This window comes from Erithacus rubecula, assembly GCF_903797595.1.
Source record: "Erithacus rubecula genome assembly, chromosome: 13".
Taxonomy (NCBI): Eukaryota; Metazoa; Chordata; class Aves; order Passeriformes; family Muscicapidae; genus Erithacus; species Erithacus rubecula.
In genome coordinates, this window is record NC_136665.1 from 2565422 (window position 1) to 2585193 (window position 19772).

The 19772-nt window shown below is 41.6% G+C and overlaps 1 protein-coding gene across 1 annotated transcript; it reads left to right on the forward strand.

Annotated features, from left to right (window-relative positions):
* The first annotated feature begins 629 nt into the window (after positions 1-629).
* Positions 630-17005, forward strand: TAMM41 (TAM41 mitochondrial translocator assembly and maintenance homolog). The gene is made up of 8 exons (XM_079317210.1): positions 630-868; positions 1564-1743; positions 2989-3081; positions 5429-5579; positions 7691-7836; positions 9858-10023; positions 12046-12108; positions 16881-17005. The coding sequence occupies exons 1-8, from the start codon at positions 731-733 to the stop codon at positions 16955-16957; spliced, it is 1014 nt and encodes a 337-aa protein (XP_079173336.1). The 5' UTR covers positions 630-730; the 3' UTR covers positions 16958-17005.
* The last annotated feature ends 2767 nt before the right edge of the window (positions 17006-19772 follow it).

Below are 19772 nucleotides of genomic sequence, written 5' to 3' on the forward strand. Positions count from 1 at the left end.
CAAGAATTAAAAATTAAAAGGGAGGGTTATACATTAGAGCGGAATGTCAGGTGTCAGGCGTTCCGGGAAGTCTGTGCCTCTCGAGTACCTCAGCCAATGGGGAAAGAGAGAGGGAAAAGCGGCCGGGAAAATAGGATAAAAAGGGAGGCTGCGTCCTCCAAAAATTCGAGAGATCCCAGGGGAATGCCCCATGGCCTCTCCCTTTATTCGAATAAAGCAAAAAGGACTCCTCTGTCTCCTTTTTGGACCTAAACCTCTGGTGTTTGTGGGTTAATTTCCCTTACAATCCTGAGTGGGCACTGAGGGGATCCTGGGTGGGCACTGAGGGATCCTGAGTGGGCACTGAGGGGATCCTGAGTGGGCACTGAGGGATCCTGAGTGGGCACTGAGGAGATCCTGAGTGGAGCATTGAGAGATCCTGAGTGGAGCATTGAGAGATCCTGAGTGGAGCATTGAGAGATCCTGAGTGGAGCATTGAGGGATCCTGAGTGGGCACTGAGGGGATCCTGAGTGGAGCATGGAGGGATCCTGAGTGAACACCGAGGTTCCCTGAGCGGGTCCCCGCCAGTCCCGGCCCGCCCAGCCCGCCATGCCCCGGCCGGGCCGCAGGGGGCGCAGCGCGGCTCCGCCGCTCCCGCTCGGCCTCTGCTGCCGCCGCCCGTGGGCGGGCGCGCCGGGCCGAGCCGAGCCGAGCCGGGCCAGGCCGAGCCGGGCCGGCCCCGCCGGGGCCATGGCGCTGCCCGTGCTGTCCAGCTCGGCGGTGAAATTCCGCCGGGTCCTGGCGCAGTTCCCGCAGGAGCTCAGCCTGGCCTTCGCCTACGGCTCGGGGGTGTTCCGGCAGGCCGGGGCCTCGGCCGAGCGGGGCGAGGTGAGCGCTGGGCCCCGCGGCGAGCCCGAACCCCGGGGAGCGCGGCAGCGGTGGCCGGGATTGTGGGGCTCGGGGTCCTTTCCAGCCCGGTGTTACCGACTGCGTGTTAGGTTATTTACCACTGCTTTTAAAGAGAGCTATCACAGCTTATCCGGCTGCTGTGCACCGTGTGAGGGGAATTTAAAATATATCGTGAAATGCCAGCCTGGGGCCTTCCTCGTCTTCTGAGGGCCAACAGCTTGGAAAATAGTGTTTATTTGTATTTTTTGGGTTTTGTTGACGAAAGCAAAGGAATGAGCTAGAAATGCAGTTCCTTGCTGCCAGCTCTCGGTGGTGCCTCTGTGTGCCCACACTCCCCGTTCGTGGCCATAAAGCTCAATTTGTTAGCGATATAAACTAATCTCCGGGCTGTGAATTAGGGGGTGAAGGTCTCACACCTGCTCCCCTGTTCTGGAGGGTCCAAGTTTGGTCATGACCAGGACAGGGAGGTTTTGGACTGTGATGTACATACAATTTCACTGGAGCCTTTTAACTGCATCTGATATAAATACTTGTGGTTTGGGTTTTATATTTATTTTTTTTTACTCCTGAGAAATATTTTGCTGGAAGTTTGATGCCTTGTAGATCATAAATTATTATGATAACATTGGTTCGTCTTGACTTTTAACCCCCTCCACCTCTCTTGTTATCCTCAGACAAACATGCTGGACTTTGTGTTTGCTGTTGATGATGCTGTGACCTGGCATATGACAAACTTGTTAAAGAACAGGAGTCATTATTCCTTCCTTAAATTTTTTGGGCCCAAAAAGATAAGTACCATACAGAAATATGGAGCAGGAATTTACTACAACACCTTAGTGCCATGCCATGACAGGGTGAGTACAAGTAGTCTGAGTGAATGAAGTCAAATATTTATGTCTGTGAAGTATTAAAATGATTAGCTTAAAGCAAATTTCAAGAAGCAAATATTGCAGATTGTAATTGTAGATTAGTTTGTGGTATCTTCAATATTTATGTCTCAAACTGCTTCACTAACAGCATTTTAATTAAAAAGCAAACAGAGCAGCTGGTCTTGCACCTTAAAAGTGTGAGCAGTGTTTGGAACAAACAGCTTAAGCATTTCAGGAACTGGATTTCTATTTCTCATTGCTTTCTGTCTGCCAGTTTTGGTGGTGCTTAATTTCAGCAGCTGACCAAGGAAGAGCAAAGTGGACTGTTTGATATAAAATGCAAATTATAACAGCAAATTGGAATTGACATTTGTATTGTTTAGTGTCTCATGTCCTGACCTGTGAGGCTTGGGTGTAATTGATGATTCTGGTGAGTGGTTCTTGCCCAGAAAGTCTTGCCCCTGTATGAGATTTAAACCCTATTTGTTTGATATAAAAAGACATTTGGGATTTCACTTGAAGGACCAGTGGTGCTTGCCATCACATTGTGTTCTTGGCTCTTTATGCCCTGGTCTTATGTTCTAATGACTCAGTCACATCCCAGGCTGTGGTCCCTTGTTATCCAGAAATTCTGGAGCTGGCTGCCTTGCTGTGGTGATTATCTTTGGAAATTCAGGTAGTGCAGGTTGATAACAATCTGTGGAAAGTCCCATGCTTTTTCCAATTTACATAAAATAAGCTGCAAAATCACAATTTTTTTTTCCTAACATCAAAGAGCAAAAGAAAAACTTCCCTGATACACACCCCACCTCCCAATAACAGGATACAGAAATGTCTGGAGGTTTTAATTTAGGTCTCTGACAAAATATTACTTGAGTTTTTTCTATATCATAAAGGATAATGTGGATTATTCCAGCTATTGTAATATATGGCTGCTGACTCTATTGCAGCTTTGATTCTAGAAAGGACCTTATTTTCATGTTCCATTTTCTCCCTGCAGAAGTTTGAATGTAAACAGGAGATTTTTCTTTTTACCTCCTATTGTTAATTACATAAACAGAATTACAAAATTTTGTTAATTACAAAAACATAAAAATGTTTTCAGTTTTTTTATTGGAGGTATGTGTGCCTTAGAATTAAGGACAATTATAAGTAGTAAGCTTTATGTAGGGAAAACTGTGCAGGTATAGTTTTTTTTCACAAGCCTTTCTTTTGCTTTGTTTTTTCCAGATGATAAAATATGGAGTAATTAGCACTGATGCCCTGATTGAGGATTTGCTTCACTGGAAAACTCTCTATGTGGCTGGGCGCCTACAAAAGCCTGTAGGTAACTGCTCAGTTCTCTCTGGAAATGCAGGAAATTGCAGGGCTGGAAGTAATCAGTTGGATTTTGATCTGGTAGGGATCTGTGCAGGAGTAGTGCACAAATAATCTGCCCTGATTTAGGGGTATAACCACAGAGGGATAATCTCTCAGAGAGGATGTGAATTAATGATGTTCTTATTGATGTTCTGTGGAAAATGAACCCCTAAAGGTAAGTGTATTAATAACAGTTTTCTGTCTGTAGTAGATCTTGAACTGGACTCTATTAATGCCAAGTTCCTTTAATGTTAAATGTATTATTTGACTTTTATAACAGATTATAGGGGTGGCCAAAATTTAACACAGATAAAGAATGGAAATCTTTAAAGATGAAAGCAGCTTTGCTGTGCAAGTACTGTCTGCTTCATAACTGAATGAACCATGGGTTCTGCATGTTGGTTTTTCTCCTCCATATTTGGATCACCAGAAATAATTTTTGCTTTCCCCCTTGTGCCTGCCTCAATGTGCTTTCAGCAGATGGCAGCAGTGCTAAGGAAAAATTTGTTACCAGGGGAGGGGTAGAATTAGAGGAGAAATCTCTCCAGGTCTTGGAACACAAGTTAATTATGATTTTAGCTATCAAACTTGGAGTGAAGGTTTGAATGGATTGTCTCAGACTACTGGCTTTATCTCCAGAGAAGTATTACAGCATGATCCAGGTTAGAGCAGCTGTTATCTTTGTAAAGAATGAAACTTAATCCATTGAGAAAGATAACTGAAGGGAGAATTCTGGATGTCACATCAACATTGAAAACAGCTATTCACTATTCAGTGTAACTGCATTTGCTGTTGCTTTGATTTGTGACATGGTACAGTGAATATAAAGTCTCTGTTCTGTGTAAAAGCCTTCCTCAACTGTGGTACTCTGTCAGATTTACCCCAAGAATCAACATTCATGTTTTACCAGGGTGATAACCATTGCACTCTGACTTCCTGGGAGATCTGTAGTTCTCTGAACTGTTGAAAATTTGTTCATAAATGCTCTCAAGTGTTTCAGGCATCCAGATTTTGAAGCCTGGTGCATTTTGAAAAATTCTTGATTTGTATTAGGGGGGATTTTTAGAAAAGAAGGAGGTTTTTCATTTTGTTTCTCTAAGGCAAGGCTGGTGTCTTCCATGAGGAGGAATAGCATCTCTGCTGAGTTCCACGTTTTAAAAGGCTCTAACTATGGTGTCCTTGGCAGGTCCATAACTTGCTGATGTTTCCATGGCAATGCTAAGGTATTACAGTCACCTGTGTGGCTGCTTGGGTTGCTGCAGATTTTTCTGTCCTGCCTTTCCTTGGATTTCCTTGTAGTGACAAGTTAAGAATGTACATCTGAGTGACTTGCTTGATGAGGTTTGAGAAAAGTCAAGGGGTATACCTTTGTTCACAATGGCCAGTGGGTTTGAATTTTAAGGTGTTCTGGAGTAGACAGTTATTAAAAAGCTGCCTTTTATAAGCAAGGCAGTATTGCTTAACCAGAACACTTGAAGAAGACAAACTCACACCAAGCAGGGGTTCCTAGGGAAGTTGTTTCTGGAAGTGCAGTTATCCATCTCCTAAACCAGCTCCCCTTCATCTGCCAGTTTCTATCTTCAGTTCTTCCCAAAGATCTGCTTTTTATTCCAGTATATTTCCATATCCTCGGTGATTAGATTCTCTAGGTGTTCTTGAACAGTTTCAATGTTTCCTGAAAATAAACACTTCCTGTGGCAGGTAGAGGCATTCAAGTGATCTGTTCCTCATGGATAAGTGGAGATCCCCTCGAGTTCACATTCTGCTCATGCAAAGTGCAAAAATAAAGCCCTGCTTTTGCCAGGACAACCCTGTCTGAGAAACTACTTGAAGCGTTTGATAGGGGAGTCCTCTTTAAAAAAAAATAAAAAAGAATTAAGATGAGTAAGAGAATTTACTTCTGCCTGGTGTTCTGTTCTGTTTTAGTGTAGTCTTTTTTCTTATTGCACAATCAGATGTGGAGTATTTCTGTTGATGCATTCATATTTCCTGTTCTGATTAATTGTAAATTTAAGGGTATGAAAAGGTGACTAGCTCTTCAGAGATTAGCTAATGTCTGGTGCATATCAATTCCAAACCTGTGTGTGAAAACAACTTTTTCTAGCAGAGAAATTGTTTTTAATTATTAAAAACATGTTTCTTTCTCTGATGTGGTAGGGATACTCTAGTATTTGTCATACCATGCTAATAAGATCTAATCTTAAATAATTTCTTGCTTAATTCGGCTCAGAAATAAATGAGAAATAAATAACATTTTTAGCTCCAGTAGCACTTCTCTGAAGTCTTGCTTCCAATGGCTCTGTTTTTCCAGGTGAAAATCCTGGCCCAGAATGAGAACAGCAGGCTGCAAGCTGCTCTTGTCAGCAACCTGAAGAGTGCAGTGACAGCAGCCTTCCTCATGCTGCCAGAGAGCTTCTCTGAAGAGGAGCTTTACATGCAGATTGCAGGACTCTCCTACTCAGGTGGGTGTGGGGGGTCTGAGGTGGCTGACCAGCTGTAGTTGGAGTCTCATGTGTGATAAATCATCTCTCTTCTTGCTTTGGACCAAGAATTGTCTCTGAATGGTGGTTACATAACAGCTCCAATAATTGGGCTTATTCACAGGAAATAGGTGTAGCTAGCTCAGCAGCTCTGCCTATACCTGCTTGATTTAGGAGCAGCTAAGTGTGAGTGATTGGATATGATGAAATAATGAGGGCTCTCTTCTGTTTGCATGGATTGTATTTTGATGGAATATTTCAAAACCTTGGGAAAAAAAATTTTTCTTTCCACTCAGTGCAGGGTTGAGTCATCTGATAGTCTGACTCATACCTTGTCATCTCTTTTTGAGTGTGCTGTGTTTAAGGTTCTTATTTAGTTAACTTAAAGATCCAGATTATGATTCTTTGATTTTACATTTAACACACCTGGTTGGTTGAGTTTCTTTTTGTTTTTGTTGAGTTTCTTTTTGTTTTTAAGAAATTGTTAAGGAAAAATATTTAAGAAAGTACTGCAAATGGTTCTTCAATATAAGATGTAATTGTTACAATTTAACCCAGGATTGCTTTTAAAATGCTGACATCCTTACTGGAATTACTATGAAGGAGTTTGATTGGAGTTGTACTTCACACAGCACTTCCTTGGCTCATACAGAAATGCAGTTTTGGCTTTTAAAGGAGGCACAGAGGGATCTAAGCTGCAGCTTGGCTGCACTGAGGAGTGTCACTGTTTTATGTAACACTTCTCAGGGCAGTTCAGATTGTAACTCACTTTCCCAGAGCAGTTCTTTCCTGAACTGTTGCCTGTGTTAAAGCACCAGGAAGAGGGTGCTGACAGTGGCATTGCCAGCCAGGGGTGGTTACTGCTTATCTGCCCACCTGAAACCTGCCCTGCACTGGCACTGGATTCTTGCTGTGCACAAGATACTTTTTATCTGCTCTTACAAACGGTACAGTTAAACAGAAATCAGTAAAATGCTGAGACTGGCTGTGCTGTGTGAACAAAGCTGAAGCAACACAGCTCCCAGTTGGGAATGTACAAGAAAAAAGCTGCTTGTGGATATTTATTTTGCTGCCATTTTGTTAAGTCTTTCAGAGGCTGTACTAGTAGACAAAATTGATTTTATGTGTTACTCTAATCAGTCTCCTTGGAGACTGCTGAAAAGAGTTGTTCATGCTTTAATTTAGAAAATGTTGATCCTTTATTTTTTCCTGCATTTTTGAGAGCACTGAGTCAGTACCATTTATATGCAGAGTGTTTGTTTTGTGGCTTGCCATAAACTGAAATAAACTAAGGAAGGCTAGCAAGTTGCCACCTTTCAACAACATTTATCTCCTGAATGTGGGAAGTGGGAAAAGGAATTGATTCACAATGTTGGTTGTTGGTACAAGCTACACTGAGCATCTAACTCCTGGCTGGAAACCCAGCAGGCAGCCAGGCTGGTTAACAGAGGTAGTGGAATGATTTCATACAGACTGACTTGCTCTTCCTTTATTCTCTTTGAAACTTTTCAGTCATGTATCTGAAAAGAAGGTGTAAAGGCCAGTAATGTAAGTGTGTTAAGAGGAATTTCTTTTTGAGACTATTAACATAATACATGGCTAAGAGGAAAAGTGATCCAGTGATCTTACTGTGACTGCCATTAGCTGAACTCCAGGTACTGCCCTTGGAGTGTGGAAACAATGCAAATTATTACCTGCCAAATTGGAAAATTTAACCTCATTTGCTTGTGAATAAAAAGTATGAGCACTGGGCAATTTGTTTAGTACTTGTTGAGACTGAGGTATGGTTGCAAAGACTGTAACTGTTACTGTTACTTGACTGCTGGAATTATTTTGTTGTCCAAGTGAAGATGTGGGTGCGTGGGCTGATGCCATTTTGACAGAGGCTACATAACAATGTGTGCCTTCAAGGACATTTTTCTGTGCTTGAAGGTGTTTGAATAGTTTTTCTTTACTCTTAGATGGTTACTGTGGATTATATTGGCATATATAATAGAGGAGAATAGAGTTTTAGATGACAACTCTGTACTATGCTGATTTCTTTGTGTTTTTGGAGTTTTCCTAATGGCTTAACTGTGTCTTTTCCTGCCTAGGTGATTTCAGAATGATAATAGGAGAGGACAAATCCAAAGTGCAGAACATAGTGAAGCCCAACGTTGCCCATTTCCAGAAGCTGTACAGTACCATACTCCAGGACTGCCCTCAAGTGGTGTACAAGCACCATCTGGGAAGGCTTGAGGCAAGTGTTCTCCTCCTAAACAGCTTGAAACAAGCAAGTGCTTTGTCACTGACAGAAGGCAGGAGTGGTGCCATGCTTAGGAGAGCAGTTGTAGGCTCTGTGCTTGCTGTTTATGTTTCTGTTGTTCAGTTAATTCTGCAGACTTGCCTTAAATGCCAGTGTTTTCATATAGGGAACTACTGCTCATTTTCTCTGAGTATGGGCACAGAATAGACCCCAGCAAGGGAACCAGAGCAGATCAGTGTAAAATGTGTGTTCTAATGGCTTCCATATGGGAATAGCAGGCTAGGAAGTGAGGAATAAACAGATGGTTTGTGTTAGGGAGATGAGGCTGTAACTCAGAGGTGCAACTTTCTGCAATCAAAAACTGCATCTCACAAAAACCCTCCTCAATTTCTGACTGTGAAGATCAGCTGACTAAACCCAAATGAAATTCTGGCATCAGTACCCATAAAAAAACCATTTTTCCCCTAGTTTTTTTTGAAATCCAGAGCGACCAATATCTTGAATTCCTTCTTTCTGGTGTAACATTGCAGTTAGAGATGCCACAGTCAGTAGCAATTTTTCCTTTTGTAATCTGCATGTCCTTGTGTGAATATTCAAGTGTGATATAAACTTCATGGTGTATTTACAAACAGCACCACTTGTCTCATGGACATCTCTTTTATCCTCAAGCCTTGGTAATTCTCTCCCAAATGCCACCTTTTAGGATGTGTCTTTGTTAGAAATTGGTTTAACTGCAGGCTTGTGTACAGTAAACAGTTTTACTGCAGTGCTTTGGGAGAAAACACAGGCAAATCTGTACTATCTTGCAGCTGTCTGTGTTTTCTTATTGCTTATGAACAGTTTGGTGGAAGCAATATTCAAATTGTTTTGGGAAAGAATTAGTAACACTTCCTTCAAGAAAAAGTTCCTTTAAACAAATCCTGGTAGCATACTGCAAATTTATTGCTGGATAATAAATCTCTCCACAATCCCATAACAGTCATCAAGACTGCTTCAAATCAAGAGCAAAATGAGGGCATTTAATCAACAAAGTGCTTTAATGGTTTATTGTTCACACCTTCCTGTGGTTATTGGCAGTTATTGCCCAGCCTGAGGTGGCTGAGTGCTGTTGGGGGTGCAGTTAACACAGAATAGAACCCCCTTCTCCAGGAGTAGAGAGAAAATTCCTTCTTCAAAGGTCCCTCAGAAGCAAGGGGAGGCAGAGCCCAGCTCAGTTTTGGTTCAGGCACGGATCCCTCCCACACAGTGCTCAGAGCTGCTCACTGTCAGTGCCTCTGGAGCTGGGGCTGACTCATCTGGAGATCATTTTCTCCAAGCTGACAAAAGGGAGTGGAGAGGGCAACCAGCCTGCTGTCTGATGTCTCCATGAAGTGGCTAAAAGCTTGTGTAGGAGGAATGGAGCTCTTCAGATTTTCCTCCACCTTTGGAGAGCTCTGCTCCATTGTGCATTGCATTTTGGAGAAATCTGTCCAGGCCTGCATGCTGGTGTTGTTGTATTCAAAACAGGGTTTCTGATTTAGATTGGAAAATGTGGGATGAATGTTTTCTTCAAATTACACAAACCAGATGTGGTTTGGAGTTTAAAGCAGAGAAAATGGGTTTCGAACTAAACTTGAAATGTGTGTGTGTCTGCAGTTTGATTATATTCAGGCAGAAGAAACTCAGCTGAGTGGTCTTTGGGGAACTTTTTTTTTGTTGTCCTGTACTTATGTTTCCAAAGGAAATTGGATACAACAGAAATAATACAGTTTCAATGAAAACTTACTTGCAGACACAGAAAGATCATGTGTGTCTTCCCTTGAATAAAAACCCTTGCGCTTAGGCATTCTTCAAATTGAGAATTGAGATACTACATTTCCCTGTGCTTGGCAAGTTTTTACTGGCATTGTCAAGGACCTTTGCTAGTGAAATGGATCAGGTTCTGTGAGGTATTTATCAGAGGTCAATTTTCTGACTTCTTAAAAAAATAAAGAGAGAACTGAATGTTTTTAATGTCTTATTTTTACAACACTCAGATTGATAAAAGTCCAGAAGGTCAATTTACACAACTTATGGCTTTGCCAAAGACCCTGCAACAAAAGATAACTGCCCTGGTGAGCCCTCCTGGAAAGAACAGAGATGTGGAAGAAATTTTACTGCAAGTTGCCCATGACCCTGACTGTGGATTTGTTGTGCATCAAGGTAGGTCTGGACCAATGTCTGTAATCTCCATTAAGACATAGCAGATACACAAATCTATTGTATATGTTGTATTTCAGAAGGGTGGGTTGAACAGAAGAGTGAAAAAATCCAGGAGATTAAAAGCCTGGATTTGGATTTGATTGCAGACAGGTTATCTGAAATATTATCAATAGCATTCATAGTGGTACAGGAAGATGTGTTTTGGTTTGGATCCTGAAAGAGGCAGAATTTAAGGAAGAATAGTGGGTCCTTCTTAGATCACCTAACTGGTGCTTCCATCTTCAGGCAAAACTTCATCAAAATACTGAGCTTTTTATTCTCCCAGTCACAGACTGCAAAGCTGAGGTCATTTTCTGACTTGCTGACATTTCCCTTGGCAGTCCTCATGGTTAGCCCAGACATGTGAGCCCTGGCAGAGAGCTCCAGCTTGGAGGAAAGGCTGAGGTGCTTCTCATCAGCACAACTGCTCTGAGGCAAGATTATGTCATACGAGCAAGTTAAAGCTGATGCTGCAGACACCAGTGTTCTGGCACACTGCAGGAAAATGAAAAAGTTTAGTACTTGGAGTGCTTTATGCATTTTAAGAACCTGACAGATTTTCTGTTCCAGGTAGCAAATTTTGCAAGCTCCCTGAGCACAGCAAAAATTCCCAAGAGGCTGCTAAACACTAACCAGGGAGCTGAGGGAGCTCTCAGCCAGATTTCTGGGGGGAATAAAGCTCCAGGGTGCTGCAGTTCTCCTTGGGCAGCCTGGGATGAACAGCACCTGGGCATGGAGGTGTTCAGCTTCTTTCTTGGGCTGGGCTGGAGCAGCAGAGGGATAAAATCTGATCTGGGAGCAGGGGCTGAGCTGCACACAGAGCTCTGAGTGCCTCCTGAGCCCGGGGTGCTGTGCTTGTGTTGCTGTAGCTGTGGCTGCACAGGGAGCAGCAGTGCAGCAGCAATCTGCACACATCTTCCCAGGCCTGCAGTTTGAACTCTTAGGAGAACAAATCAAGGTATTCTTTCACTTCTGTGGCCAAAGCATTTTCCTGATCATCAATCTGGGTAAAGGCCAGGCCAAGCCATTTGGGAATGCTACAAGACAGAGCTGATTAGTCCAGTTGAATTGCATTGTCCCAAGATATTTTGCTACACCGACACAATTTGTTCCTTTCTCTTCCCTTTTCCTACCCCTCAGATGATTTTCCAGTGGCATATTGTATCCTTACTTAGACATGGATTATGCTAAGCTTTGTTCTTCAGTATGGAAGCAGGATTTAAAAATATTTGAAATTATATTCTGTGAGTCAATGCAGAATGTGCCAGTCTGGAGGATTAGCTCTGAGACTGCTGCAGTTCTACATTTTTTCAAGTATTTAGTGATGTGAGTACATTTGTACATATCAGTATGCTTTTATATGTGTTAGAACAAATAAAATTTAATAGTTCTGAAAAAAAAAATTTAATATTTTTTAAACTGTTTTATTAAGAACACCTGGACAATGAGAATTAAATGTGCATCAGTGCAAAGTGGTAAACAAGCCTTGTCTCCAAAAGCTGTAATTTAGTAAAGCCAGGGAAGAACTGCACAGTGAAGGTGTCTCTGCTTGATGGGAAAAGTGCCAAATTCCAATTTCATGTTGAAGTAAACAGGGAATATCATTTGTTCTGCTCTAGAATGTTAATTTACCAGCACTTAGATGAAACAACTCTGAATCCTTTGTGATTAATCATCTTAGTAGAGAACTAATGGGAACACTAAATGGATTTGATCAATTCTTACTGATTGTTGTCTGTTTTAATACTGATTTGAGTTTTTTTCTGTGTGTTGCATATACAATAAATTAAAATACTTTAGAGAATAGTTTTAATTAGTGTGAAAAAGCAGAGCAAACACAAATTTTCCTCAGTGTATGTTTTACTTTCAGGCTAGCTTGATTGTATAACTGGAACAATATTTAACTTGTGCATGGTGGAGGGGAAAAAAAATCCCCACACAAGTGCTGAGATGGGTAACATCTGTGTGCTTTTCCCTCTGCAGGCATCTCAGGAATTGTGAGACCCTCCAGTATAGTGCAGAGTGCTAAAACCATCCTGACAGCTGGTAAGAATGTGTGTGATTTCTATCAACCTGGGTCTTCTGATTTCACAGGAAAAATGACTGTCTTGTTACAGGAGTTTAAAGAATAAACTTTTTGTGTGTTTCATTAAAAGTCCCTGGGGAATAAAAGCAACATTTAAAGCAGAGGCTTTATTGCAAAATTATAAAATGCTGAAAGGGACTGGAGTCTGTGTGAGTCTTAATTAAACAAACCAAACAACAACATCAGCTTTCATTTTCTCAGTTTCTGAAATCATGAAGAGGAGATTTTGTGGACCAAAATAATAGGAAGGGAGGGGTCAAAGACAGTGTTATTGCTGTTGAATTCAAGTTATCCTGAGTGCCCTGTGGGGCAGAGCTGGTTAAGTGGAACAGGAGTAGAACAGAAAGAGTTCAGCTGTGGAGATTATTTGCTCTCTCTTTCTCCCTGTTTTGATGGACAGAAAATCACCTCTGGGGCTCATTAGCTCCTCTTGTGTGTCATGCAGTAAATCACTGCCAGCCTCTCCTGGCACTGGCACTTTGGGGGGTCCCTATGTAGCTTGGAGTAGCACCTGTAATTTTTATCATGGTTTCTGCTTCTTGCACCTGAAATCAGTTATTTGTGAAATGTCTCTATTTGCCTTGCTGCTTTTTAACTGCTTTTTTGCTTTATATATATATAAAGTGTTTTTTTTTCCTTTAAAAACAAACTGTAGTTTCCTTCCAATCAGTTATGTAGAGTTGTATTTAAAAGCTATTTTCTACTAGTGGTTTTAGTGGTGAAAACATGTTTCTGTGAGTTGATTTAGGTAGAGCAAGGCAATTTTGATCCTTTGCCTCCAGCACAAGCCAAATTTGAGCAAGGAGGCTTAGGACAGTGGAATTTTCTTGCTTTTTGCATGATTTAGTTTTTTTGGGTTTTTTTAATGTATTTACACTCATCTGCCAGAATCTGGTCAAAACCATTAGTGACAGAATTCAAGAGTGAAATGTTCAGGGATGTCACCTCAGTATTTTTGAGGTGTGATTTTTGTGTGATCTGCTCTGGAATTGATGAGGGATTGGTGTCCATGGCTTTAAAGTTAATTAGCAAAAACCTTTTGCCCTTTTAATTTTTTCTTTAATATTTGTCTCCAAACACTTATGATTGATTTTATATTAAATCTGTCAGTATCTTCTAATGAAGGTTTTTCTCCCAGTCATGGTTTCTTGATTTAAAATGCATAACTGGAGCAACATTCCTGGCTGTGCCAGCCCTTGGGGCTCTCCATGTTCTTAGGATACAGAATTTACAGAGAGAAAACAGGAATGTGGCTCCTGCATGGAAGTATTTGCTTGACTCAGGCAAGGAATGTATTTTACAGGGAAGTATGGAGCTTTAAATTTAGTCTCTGAGGATGCTGCATTTCTTTCTTTATTCTTTTTCCAAATCTTGTCCAATATTCTGTTCCCCTAAGACCTATTTTCACACTTTCTAGTAGAGACTTTAGGAAAAAGAAAAGGCTCTGACCTTCTGTAGTGCTTATGTCAGGAATAGTAGCTTAAAATAAAAGAATTTTGAAAGAGAATCATGAAATCTGTGGCTCCATTAAGCTCTGGTTTTTTATTGCTGTTCCTTATAACTGTGCAAATACTTGGCTTGCAGGAAGAAGTTTTCATTAGCTGACCATCACTCTTTTTGAAGTGTTCTGGGGGACACAATCTGTTGTCTTTAGCTGATTATTTTATCTTAAGAACACCAGCCAAGGTGAGCTGCCTGCTGTGGTCCCCAGCATGGCAGTGCAGTGTGTACATTTCTAAATTCAATGGTACATCAGCAATAGCTGTGCTGAGCTGCCATGCTGGCTATTAACATTACTGGCAAGGAGCACAAGAAGGAATTTCAACCCATTTGAGAGAACTTTTCTCATCTTTCTCTGCCAATGTGGTTTTCAAGTGGAGCTCCAGCTCTGTTTTTGTTTGTTGTTAAATGCCCTATTTAGTTTTTGAAAATGTGCCTGTGTATTTCTTCCAGGCTGTGGTGAGGTTGCCTCTCTGTTTCCCATTAGAGATGGCACCAGGGTTTGATTTGTTTTCCCACATAGCCAGAGCCTGCTTGGGCTTTGGGAACTCACTCTGCAACTCTTATATTTAGCTCCTCTGAAGGAGATGTTGATACTTCTTTAGCTTCTTTCTTCTTTATATCTTCCTCAAGGAATGCTGCAACCCTTAAAAAAATTCCATAAATACAATCTTACAGATTAAACCATCAGTTGAAGCATTTGTCCAAGATACTTTTAAGCTAGCACAAATATTCTGAATGGCATTTGTTTTCAAGGTTTGTTTGTTTGTTTTTTTTTTTTTTTTTAAGGAGCAGGTTTACATATGAAATATTCTGGTTTTGTGATAGCTACTTTATTCATTGGCTGCCTGAGCAGATAACTGCTGGCTTCACTGTAAATAACTTTAAAAATGCAGGTGTCTGTGCATGCCACACTACACGTCTATAATTGTTTGCGCCACATGACAGCTGTCCAGCAGTAGATGCATCAGAAGGGAATGCAGGACATGCAGCCAGGCAGAGCTGGCAGGAAGCTCTGGGGCACTCACAGCACATCTCTGTCTCTCTGCACCCACACTTGCAGAGAGCTCCTGGTGGATTGTTAAGCGAAACCAGCCCCGGGCTGTGTTTACACTGAAACGCTGTGGGCTGGGTCCCACAGCAGCAGGGCTTTGTTCTGTGTCCTGGAATGGAAAAATCCGAAGGGGAGGTGGAACCACCAAGTCACAGATTCAGAGCTGAAGCAGAAAGACATTTTCATGTGGTGCAAGCGCTTCAGATTCGGAGAGCGAGCCGTAATTCCAGCCATTAACTTGGGCTGCAGCTGTGAGCGATCAGCCGCGGGGTCTCTGGGGAGCGCTGGGCGGACAAACCTGAGCGGGGCTGGAGCCCAGGGCTGGGAGGGAGGAGCAGGACCCTGCTGGGCGGGCTGAGAGCAGCGATCCACCCGCACAGCGTCTGCCCCACGCTGCTCTGTGCTCCAGGAGCGCCGGCAATTCACTGGCAGGGCAGCAATTCCTGCCTTAGAGCATCTGCCCCACGCTGCTCTGTGCTCCAGGAGCTCCGGGAATCACTGGCAGGGCAGCAATTCCTGCCTTAGAGCATCTGCCCCACGCTGCTCTGTGCTCCAGGAGCGCCGGGAATCACTGGCAGGGCAGCAATTCCTGCCTTAGAGCATCTGCCCCACGCTGCTCTGTGCTCCAGGAGCGCCGGGAATCACTGGCAGGGCAGCAATTCCTGCCTTAGAGCATCTGCCCCACGCTGCTCTGTGCTCCAGGAGCGCCGGGAATCACTGGCATGGCAGCGATTCCTGCCTCAGAGGGGCTGCATCCCGCAGCTCGGGCACTTTCAGAGCCGCGGCTGCACCATTTTCACTTTTTCTTACTCCAGGGTTTAGGTGGTTATTTATTTGTTATTTGAGATGCTGCAAAGCAAAGCCTGTCATGACTTCATTAGAGTGCCTGCTTTTGCAAAAACCTAGTAAATAGGGAAAAGTTGGAGTGTGCATATGGGATGCACATGGGTTTGTCAGTTCAGAATTCATGTACGGATGTTTTCCTACAGAAGGTGGAGTTTGTTTAAATTGCAGCTGGAGGCATGAGAAGTGCAGAACTGATTCTCTGCAGTCTATTTGTTATCAGGGGCTTCTTACTCTGTCACATTCCTTCAGAAATAAGAGTGTGCACTTTTCCTACTCATTTAACTTCTTGAATGCATCTGTCACTTAAAATATTTTATCTTTAATCGTTTTCTTTCTTTTACTGTCTTCATTTTTTGAGGTCTTTCCAAGTCAAATATTATTATTCCCATCCCATTTCCCCCCACCCGCCCCCCCAAAAAAAAACAAACATACATAGCTAAACTTAGTTTGAGGTTCCTTGTTTGTTGCAAATCTTTTCTTGTGTTCTGGTCTGTGATATGATGTGACTTTTGGCTAAATTCCTTGTGTGTTTTTAGTCAGTCCTGTCAGGTGTTCAATTAAATAAACACAGGAAAGATTGTAGTAAATATAATCTACTACACTTTTAATCTGTGCACCTGTCAAAATTAGAGCTTTTTGTGCAGCACTAAGAAGTTGCCTTTTCAGTTCTGAATTTGTAAGGGTGTGATTAGACTGTGCTGTGATCTGAGCAGTCACTCTGTGTGTTAGGTTGAGTTTTTTATTTGTTTGGTTTGGGGTGATTTTTTTTAAGAAAAAAGGAAAAGGGAGTAGCTGCACTGGCTGGGATCTCAGAACCCCCCTGAAATGCCAAGGCTAACAGTGTTTTGTTTTTAATTTACAAGTATTGCATGATTAAACCCAGCAAAAAGTTGTGGATTTTTTTACTCTAGGTGTGTAAGAGAAGGCTCATCTCAGGTACAATTTCAGGAATTGTTTAACTCCAAGGATACATTTTACAAATTTTGTGGGAGTCATTGTCAGTCCCATCATATGTAAAACTCATAAATGCTTGGAGGCAATGACTGCTGCTGGACCTCTGAAAACTGAGATATCTGCCTTTGTATGCCATGGCATGGTGTTTACCAGAATTCTGCTCTATTTGCTCTGCTTTGATAGCATTAGAAGTATTTTTGGTGGCATTATTTTCAGTGTTCTGACTGTGACAGGAAGGTTATTTGCATGTCTGCCTGCTGGATTAGGCTGTCATTCCCCCAGGGAAATCCTTCATTTGATGCACTAAGCACCTTCTGGCTGAGTCAGCCTTGCTAAATGTTGATTTTTTTTTCTTTCTCTTTTTTTTCTTTTTTTTAGGTGCAAAGAAATCTATAACTTACAGTTTGAAGAAATTATATAAGATGACAAAGGGAGGGTTAAAGAAGACATCTTGAGTCTTTACATACTGTGTATGGGTAAATAAATGGTACTTTTTCATTAAATGTTTTGCAGATGTGACTTTGCATACTTGAGAAGATTACAGTGTATTTAAGAAGTCTGTTCTGATGATTTACATGCCAAATTTTCTTAATGAAATAGGAACTTTTTTAATGGGAGGTTTGTTGGCAATAGGGCAAAGGAATTATACTCTGTAAATACTGAAATGAATTTTCCTGTATATTTTGAAGAACCTTAAGTACAAAAGATTGATTGTGCAGAGGAATTAAAACCCAAAGTCACTAATTTTCTATGTGTTGGTAGCTTTACTTCCCAAAATACCCTCAGAGTTTCTTTCAAAATAATCAGTATCCCAGATGTAGTTCTTTCAGGGATTTACAGAACTGGAGAATCCACTGAGTTTTCAGTAGATGTGAAACTCTCCTCTGACATTCCTGCCTTGACAAGTTCATCCTGGAATTCCTCTGAGGATGCTCCCTGTGACATCTTGAATCCCAAAAACTGACTTTTAGTGGGGGAGAGGGACAAGGGCAGCTTGGCAGGTGTCCCATCCTTTAATAAGAATATTTAATAATATTGCTAAATAAGGATATTTAATAATAATGAAATTGTGTGTCCTCTCATGAGGCTGAGATGAAAAGTGCCCAATTCTGTCACAAGGGCCAGAGTGGGAAGGAAAATCAGAATTCCATGGATCTGTTTGGGCAAACATGTTACAAAAGATTGTTTGATTCTTTTTTTTATTATCTTTTTTTCCCTTAAAATACTGCCCATAAAGATGGATCTTGAACTCCCTTTGAATTAGCTAAACTAAAGAGAGCTGGAGTTTTACATGACCTGTTGCATTAATCATGCCATTAAAGAATGGGCACTGCTGGCAGTATCCATGTCTGGTGCAGTAAATTGGGAGGATCTTTTGGAAATAGAATATTTTTCACACTGACTCAGGTGGGTTTGCTAATTTGGGAAATTTTCCTTAATAGAAATAAATTCAGCTGAGGTTTCATTTTTCTTATGAGAATGTCAATGATAAAACAATAATGGTAAAAAAAGGAAATAAAACATATCTTTCCTGATCAGCATGTTTGGGTTTTTTTCTTGTGTATTATGTGATCATCAGGGCCATCTCTCAAGCTACATTTGATTTAGTGATCTCACTTTAAAAAATAAATTACTGCAGTGAAGTTGTCTGGTAATTGTTTCCAGGGAGAAGTTCAGAGCATAAATTTAAGAAAGCCAATAGAAAATACATTGTTGTATGCAACAGAGACTCATACAGGCTTGCTTTAATCACAGGGAGACTTTTAAATATTGCTTTTTTTTTTTTTTAATATTTGAGTTTGAAATTTTAATCCAGACTCAGAAAATTATTACTGTGAAATAGGAAATAAATCACTGGGAAACTTTCTGAGGTCAAAGGCAGGTTCTTAACACTTTGCATTATCCACTGGTGATAGAATGTGTGAAACAAATCCCCTCAAATGTCCCTTTGCTGATGGTACAACCTTTTGATGGGGCAGAGAATGTTTGTATGGCCCTGGTATTATCTGGCCCTGTTAGTAAATGGCCAAAGTTCATATTATAAAAAGTGGAACTAGGGATTTAAGCCACTTCCAGGTAAATCTGGAATTTTTTAATGTTGCAATGCAATTTCTAGCATTTCACAGCAGCTCTCTTTTTAAAGCCCTTAGCAAGACAGTTAAATAGAATGTTCTGAATATTAAAGACACACTTAAAAGTGGGGTTTGGTGCTTCTGGAGGTGCTGGCTACTGACATGGTGGTTCAGAACATCAGAGGGCAGTGACTAAGGCTGGTGTGATCTGAGCTGGCCTCACTCCCACAGTGAAACCCCAATCTCTATCCTACACCCTGCTAGCTGAGCATTTATCCAGAAATAGTGTTCTTGTGGGGACAAAGAAAAAAGTAAAGTACTGCTTGCTGTTTGGCAGCTAATTCAGTATTTTTCTGTGCAGCAGGTGCTGAGTGGTGTCAGGCCCTGCCCATTCTGTTTGTCACTGTCACTCTGCCAAGGATCCCTCTGTCCTGCACAGGTGGGACTCTACTGCACTGCCTGTAACCTGAGCTGTTTGTCTTGTGCTGCTGGGTACCCACTGCAAGGCTGATGTGGCTTGATGAACTCTGTGTACAATATGAGAGGTCATTTCTTGCTCCTTGGAGTGAGTTCTGCAAATCCCAGCTCCATAGTTCCCAGTTCCCTCCATCTGTTGATGCACTGCCAGTATCCAAGTCTGTGCAGTAAATCTCTGGGAGATGTAAAAAAGTTCCTCCTCATGCATATAGGCTGAGAACTGGGTTCTGCTCTGTAAATCATTCATCCTGTGCTTTTTAAAGAGTGGCCTACCTTTCCTCTTGGGGCCACTGGTCTTGAATGTATTTATTTTTCTGGCACAGAGCCATGAGTGAATCATAGCCCTGAGCAGCTCTCTCTGAACTCCTCACCATTGTTAAGAGAATACTTGGGGCAGTTGTTACAGAGCTTTGCTATGTAAAACTTTTAAGAGAAGAGAGATTGATTTCAGCCTCGTTAGCTGCTTTTGAAGTTCCCCACCAGTTGTGTGGAAATGATTTCTTCTGCTCTTACAGCTGTAATCCACTAAAATAACCAGGGATTGTTGCACGGGAAGTTGGGACATGGAAATATGTTACTGCCTCTTTGTCCTTATGAGGTGTGGTTGTTCTTTCACCTAAAAAAGTCACTTCAGCCTTTCATTCCATTTGTAACTTTCCTGTTCTACCTTCCTGCTCCATTTCCATACTTTATTGTTTCTTGTCTTGACTTAATTCTCAAG